The following is a 7,478-nucleotide window of genomic DNA, read 5'->3' as shown; positions in this document are numbered from 1 at the left end:
ATTTTGGCGCTTGGATCATAACATATAGCCTTTATTAAACGTGCAGTAATCCATAAATGAGCATTTTAACATATTGAGCTAAAATTAATGACATTCATATGCTAGTAGATGAATAAAACAGACAATCAAATGATTATAAATCATTACAATTCAAATGTTTATGAAAGAAATGATAATAAACATAGTCAAGTTTTAAGTTACAAGTGGATAATCAACTAATTAAATACACCATTGTGTTTAATGCTTTAATACAAAATATAGATGGAACTGAAGTATCAAGCAGAAAGATTTTTACAAGATCGAGGCGGAGGTGCTTTTATTTGTTCCACACACCATTTTATTGGGTTGTCTACAAAAATGATTCAGAAAAAATAATTTCATTGTTTTGATAATAATAACAGCAACAACAAAGCCTTAATCCCACTACGTGTGGTCGGCTACATGAATCATTTTTCTCCATTGCGTCCTATTTAGTGTCATATTTTCATTTAGTTCGAATAAATTAAGATCATTTCATATAATAAAATCATGGCAAGAATATTTTTTATCATTGTTTTGATAAAAATCAATAAATTCAAGCAACATATATTAGCCACATAATCATATTTCAATATTTTGATGCAGCATAAAAATTGAGTGTCGACATAAGTGACAAATTTTTGAAAGGTAGAAAATTGTTCAACTTACAATGATGAAACTGAATCCAAGTTCGCTTATTATAATCATCAATGAAAACTATAAGATATTTGTAATTTACATGTGATATAATAGAAGTGATACCACATATATCACCATGGATCAAAATAATTTTCACCATGACTACCATGTGATGGAAAAGAAGTCGCTTACATTTTCCAAATTTGAATGTTGAGCAATCATGTAAAATTGGAGAAATAAATTGATCTTTCTTTTCCAATAAAATAGAGTTTATTAAGTGAGATTAAATAAAAGAGCTTGGACCAGTTCTTGTGTGCCATAGATCATTACTTTGATTTAGCAATGCATAAAATAATGAAATCAACATGGACAAAGATAAATGCCAGAAAATAATTGCTTAACTTTAGGTCTCTTCATGAGTGTTTTTTTCCATGTCCTCATCCTGCGTGGTACAACCATCACATAAAATTGACCATTACAATTAGTGTCAATTAATTTTTCTACTGTGATGAAAATAGTTAAGAATATAAAAAATATGATAACATCTTTCACTAAATAATTAATATCTCCAATAGCTTTGATAGGTGAAAACTATAGTAACCAAAATAGATGATCATCTATGATCAGATATTTTGAAGAAGACATGAAATATCAATTATAAATTACGATAAAGAGAGAAATGTATCGATACCTTGAAAACCTAAATTAGATAAGGCTTTAATTATCATTGTTGCACCAATCAAGGAGTAATCTCCTATTTGATACATGACTGACAAACCAACAAATTGTTTATTAATTGTTGTTTGTGTAGAATTTGATAGTCCATTTTCAGACAATTCCGATTATTTAAATTCACGTCGACTTCTTTGAATAATTAAAAAATTGTTTTGCACATTTTGTAGCAATACTTCCATAATTCTTACAAATGTAATATTTGCTGCAAGTCTTTTCCTTTATTATTCTCATAAGTTGCATGTGTAACTTCGTTCTCATATGCTTGATGTTGAAACATGAGTAATGTCGGAAGCTATTGCTCCTTATGAAATAATTCTCTAAAGAACATCAACAAATTCAACAATTTGAAATGAACCGCCTCCTTTAGGATGAATTTTCATTAAGTATAAATATCTTTTTCTCTATTATTGAACCTCTTGATTAGCTAAGATCATTGACACTGCTAAAACTGATGTATAAATGGCATCCTAACATGTCTAAAAATACCTGCAAAACGAGATGGTGCTCAACAACTGCCGCACAATCATAACGCCTTGATAAGTTAGAGGATCTGCTTCATAATCTATGACCTACCCACAGGAAGCTAGTTACTTCATCACCAGTAATCAGCACAAGAGCATATCCCACCCTCAAAACAATGAAATCGATTCATATCTCTGACAATAAGTTCACGCCCTACAACCTTCGATATTAATTTAAATGAGGTGTGACAATCTGAGCAGAACCGTAGATTCTTAATGATCCGAATTGAACTTCCTTGCTGCAAGCTTACAAGTCCAAAAGCTAAAGCCAGCCGCTCGCTATGCAGCCATACCAACCTTTTCTTAAGTTCGTCCCCAACATCATGCAATACCACATTAAAATCAGGAACATATCCTGCTTTCCTGATCTTTCTATTCAACCACTCCAGCATTGCACTAATCACCCTCATATCTGGGTGGGTCATATCTCCGGAGGTGAATGAATGGACCTCACCCTGCTTCTCAATCCAGCTGATCCCCGGTTCCTTCTTTACCTGTTTATTCCTCATGTAGTTTCTAATAAGGCTAACATTGTCCCATCTTCCTGCAGAAGCATACAAATTGGACAGCATCACACAAGTCAGCTCATCTCGAGGTTCAATCTCAAGAACCTTTTCAGCACAAACCTTTCCTATATCAACATTCTTGTGTATCAAACAAGCTCCCAACAATGCACGCCATACCATCACACAAGGTTGCAATGGAATCTCTTTGATAAGTTTCATGGCCTCATCAAATTGTCCTGAACGTCCAAAAAGCTTAACCATGCAGGTATAATGCTCCATGCTAGGCTGAATACAATAATCTTCGGTCATAGAACTGAACAAAGATCGACCCTCATCCAGCAAACCCATATTACTACATGCAGAGAGCAGGCCAACAAAAGTCACCGCATTGGCTTTGATCCCCTCCTCTTCAGTCATCTTTCTGAAAAGAGATAAAGCATCAGTACTAAGACCATGAATAGCAAAACCAGATATTAGTGCATTCCAGGATATCACATCATGCTCTTTCATGAGACCAAAAACCTTGCAAGCAAATCTAATGTTACCACATTTAGAATATGAATCAATAAGAGAATTGTTGACAACATTATCATCTTTGAATGGAGTTTTCATAACCAGAGCATGAATTTGACCAACCAGCTCAAAGGCTGCGCTGCTTGCACAAGCTCGTAGAGCACTGGAGTATGTTACTTGAGTTGCTGGAATTCCAAATTCCCGCATCCGCATAAACAGCCTTAGACCTTCATCTCCAAGATCTAACTTTACATAGCCAACAATAACTGTATTCCAACTCACATCATTTTTATCATAAAATCCATAGAAAATCTTGTTCAAACCCTCCAAATAATTGCATTTTGCATAGACATCCATAAGAGCATTTGCCACAAAGATCTCTGACACAAAGCCAATCTTCATCACATGGCAATGGACTTGGCCACCCAAGTACAAGTCCCCTATATTAGCACATGCTTGCAGAACACTGGAAAAGCTATATTCATTTGGAGCCACTGAGGATTTAACCATTCTCTGGAAAAGATCTAAAGCCTCTGAATTCTTATTACTCTGTGCGTATCGTGCAATCATAAAGCTCCATAAAATCACATCACAATCAGGAACCATATTGAAAGCCAAACGAGCATCCACAATATCTCCACATTTTGCATACATGTCAAGCAAAGCACCACCCACATACTCATCAGATTCATACATTGATTTCACCGAACAACCATGAATGGATTTGCCCAGCTCCAATGAAGACAACGAAACAGATACTTTGAGCAAACTAGTAAGAGTATAGTTGTTTGGCTTGAAGCCTGCTTTCATCATCTCAGAGAAGAGAAGCAAGGCCTCATATGGACATTCATTTTCAGAAAAGCAAGACACCATCCCAGTCCAAACAACAATGTCCTTCTCTGTTGAATCAAATACCCATTGTGCATCATTTACAAGTCCACAATATGAGTAGACCTCAATCAGGGAAGCCCCCACAAAAGAGTTGTTATCATGGCCAAGCTTGCAGATGCTAGCATGCAGGCAATGTCCAACCTCTGGTAAATCCATCATTAGAAACAGCTTAAGAGCAGTTGTGAAGACAAAGTGGTTAAGCTCATGGCCTTCTCTATAGAGCCTGAGAAGAAGCACAGTGGCCTCGGAGAAATGGCCACAGTTGGCATAGCCCTGCATTAGATTGACAAAAGAAACCATATTTCTACAAGGCATTTCATCAAACAGCCTATGGGCACAGGAAGCAAGATCAAATATAACGTAAAAATTGAGGAGAATATTCCAACAGAACAAATCTAAGCAGCCGCCTTTCTTTAGAACGTGACAATGGATGGCCTTTCCTCTGTACTGTTCTCCTCCGGCAATGCAAAATTTCAACGCTCGGGCGTAAGCATAAGAATCGAGCTCCAGAAAAGCACTCTCTTCTTCCACAACCATAAGCTGAGCGGCGTTGGCTGCAAAACTGCGCCGAGGTAAGAACCCAAAGTGCGGCTTGAAGCGTCGAGTTGCAGATAAAAGGGAGCATTTTGCGGATCTCAGAAACCCAATGACCATATTCGATGCTAATTGAATGAGGAGAGGAAGGCGAGGCCTCCACCATCTCTAAGGAACTCTCTCTCACTGTTGCTTGCTAGGCCAACATCTTCTACTTCATCCGATAACAGCATTTGATTCGTAGAGATTTATTTGGTTATGAGCCGCAATGAAGGCTTTCGAGATATTTCATTGGGGAATTCGTCTTAGGATCTCTCCGAAGATATGCATGAGATTCCATGTACGTGATTGAGTGCTCCAAAGTATTAAGCAAAATGATGCTCCGCCGACAAGTTCATGATTCCATTCGGGCTCCATGCGCAGGCTAGCGCTTGGTTGGAGTTAAGGGGAATTTGGCTCAAAGGTATCCGATTGCTCGAAATTTTATTCTGATTCTGGATTGGATTGAGCTGAGTGAATGAGCAGAATTATTTGCTTAAATTATGAATAAAATTTATTTCCAGCCGATATTAAGCCATACCTGAATCACCTCAAAACTCCCTTGACATCAACCTAAAAGTTTATTTATTTTTATATGTAAAAATTTATTTAATATGCTAAATCACAATAAAAAATAGAATGTAAGAAATAAGAGAGAGATAGTAAGAGGATTGAACAACAACAAACACTAATAAATCTCTATCGCTCAAAATAATCTTCTTATTTATATCTTGATGGTACAAAATAGTGATATTATATTTATGCCGCTGCTTTAATGGTGGTTGCAGAGGATAATCTAGGTATTTTACAGATATGAGGTTATTGCTTGGTTGGTCTTGGACTTATTTGGCTCCGACTTAGTAAGGCCAATTTGGTCGGGTATGCTGAGTCGATGTAGCCGATCGGCTGACCTCGATTTGTTTCGAGTCGATAGGACTAATTCGATCAGCTAAGTTTTGCCAATGGCTTGATCTAGTCTAGCTGTCGACCCACAATTACGAGACGATGAGCTCTTTTCAACAAAGCAAGATTAGGCTATAAGGCAGAGGGTAAACCGTCATAAACTTTTATGTAGCCCATTCATCAACGATGGGAGCTTGTGGGATGATCATAAAGCTAAATTACATTTTTTTTTTATTCTTAGTCCTCAATGAGAAGCCTTGGAGGCGTCCATGGGACTATTGGTGATATTGAACTACTGAATTCTTTCATCGAGTTGGATCTACTAGAAGATAGGTCCATGCCCTCACTCAGCTTTTCTGTAGTTGTTAGCTTGGATGCTTATGTGTTTTACTTTTGTCCAAATAGTTCAGACTCAGATCATTCAATCATTTTTTTTGTCCCTCTCTAGACTCAGTGGGCCTTCAACCTCATCTCGAACGACTACATCCAATCGAAAAAGTGGGCATTTGGGTCTTCTATCAGTGGGCCCTCCTTTGTTGTGTTTCATCTCTCCTGGGTTGTTGGACCTTTTTAGCATCTACATTGGCACATTTTTATGTACATATTTTAGTTCTCTCATTCTCTTAAGTCTTGAAATTGACATTCTGATAAGAATAAAAGAATTAAATGCAAAGAGTAGATATCATTTATTTCTTCATCAGTGTTTCAATAATAGAACTCTATGGATTTCCACTCCCTTGATTCATATAAATAAGGGGTGTCGGGGCTCTTTTGACATTCCATATTGGCTCTGGATCTCTTAATCTAAAACGGTTAACTTCCAAGCACATTAATGGAGAGTGACTCGAATCCTCTAGATGAGAAATGCTTCTAGCCACCTTTAGAAAGCCAAAGGGGTGACACCATCCGTAAGGTGAGAAGAAGAAGATGAAGAAGAAGAAAGCCACTGCTAAGAAGAGAAAAGTAGATGAGCTATTGGATCATGTTGAGTTATCCAACTCATATTTTAGTCTTTAGAAGAGGAAGAATTGGGCGGATGATAAAGGCAGATTGAGCAGCCCGACTGATGGTCTGTCAGTTCAAGCTTATGTCATGACTCGAGATTAGCCAAGTGATCAAACCATGCTAAGCTATTGGTGATTTTTCATTGCCCCAGAAGTAGGTGACCGTGGGTGCTCTGTCACTTATAGGGATTGAGTTGGATCAACTCATTGGTATGGGAAGCCTCGACCTTGGCTGTTACATTTTAACTTCTTTCTATCTCCTCTACCTTATATTTATTCATGGTGCAGCTAATTTGATCGACCTAGGAGATGAATCACCTCTAGCATACATTGGTGAGGATCTGATGGTGGAGCCAGTGGTGGCAACTCAAACGCCAGTTGGGAGTGAGGATGGCGGAGTCTACCGTTCGGATGGTCCTCACAAGGCTCATATGAAAATATTTAATGGATGTCAAATGCCTCCAAAACCATTGGGCCAATGACTGGACGAGATTGGGAATTCCTTCACTCTATTATTTGGGATCCAACGAGTTGCAAAGATGCACGAGGTGTTAGTTAGCAAGGAGAAGATGAAGGAGTAAATGACAGCCCTTTGTCTGGAGCTATTGAAAGCCAAGGAAAATTCTGTCATCCAATAGGCTAAAGTTGAGATGGATTAGATGAACCACTTTAAGTTTGGGGGACAAATTTTCTATTGAGACTACTTGGGTAGGGACTTGTTCTAGCTGAGGCAGCTGATGATCATCTTGCAAAATATTACCTCTCGTATTAATTTTTTAGTGTAATTTACAATGCCCAGTTTTGTAATAAAATTTGTTTTTACTTCTCGAATCCTATATTCATGTGATATTTGTGTCAGTACATTTTTGAAATTATTGTCGGGTTATGTTTTTAATCATGCATGATGATTCCACTTCTCGCATTACATTATATATAAGAGAGCTGGGTTGGATTAACGTTACGTTTTAGTGCCCTTTTCTCTTTGTTGATCTTTCCTCTCTTAGCTTTTTGTTCTTCCGCTTTTTGTGCTTCATTTGGATGACTCCAATTTAGTATTCTATAAATCTTCAAGTATTTTGTTGCGACCTAAAGGTGATGACACCAGAGGAGGTGGCCTGACTACCAAGGGACTTGTGTCTTCGATCCTTTCATAATGCTTTAAGCCATTGGTGGGA

The 7,478-nt window shown here is 37.6% G+C and overlaps 1 protein-coding gene across 1 annotated transcript; it reads right to left on the bottom strand.

Annotated features, from left to right (window-relative positions):
• Nucleotides 1-980: 980 nt before the first annotated feature.
• Nucleotides 981-4,864, bottom strand: LOC110025674 (putative pentatricopeptide repeat-containing protein At5g13230, mitochondrial). Its single transcript, XM_020726282.1, has 2 exons — nt 1,879-4,864; nt 981-1,099 (listed from the first exon to the last, which is right to left on the bottom strand). Exon 1 carries the CDS (start codon nt 4,475-4,477, stop codon nt 1,988-1,990), a length of 2,490 nt encoding a protein of 829 aa, XP_020581941.1. The 5' UTR covers nt 4,478-4,864; the 3' UTR covers nt 981-1,099; nt 1,879-1,987.
• Nucleotides 4,865-7,478: the final 2,614 nt, after the last annotated feature.

This window comes from Phalaenopsis equestris, unplaced genomic scaffold, assembly GCF_001263595.1.
Source record: "Phalaenopsis equestris unplaced genomic scaffold, ASM126359v1 Scaffold000323, whole genome shotgun sequence".
Classification (NCBI taxonomy): domain Eukaryota; kingdom Viridiplantae; phylum Streptophyta; class Magnoliopsida; order Asparagales; family Orchidaceae; genus Phalaenopsis; species Phalaenopsis equestris.
The sequence above is the reverse complement of the archived record's forward strand: the minus strand, read 5'-3'. Positions and strand labels throughout refer to the sequence as shown.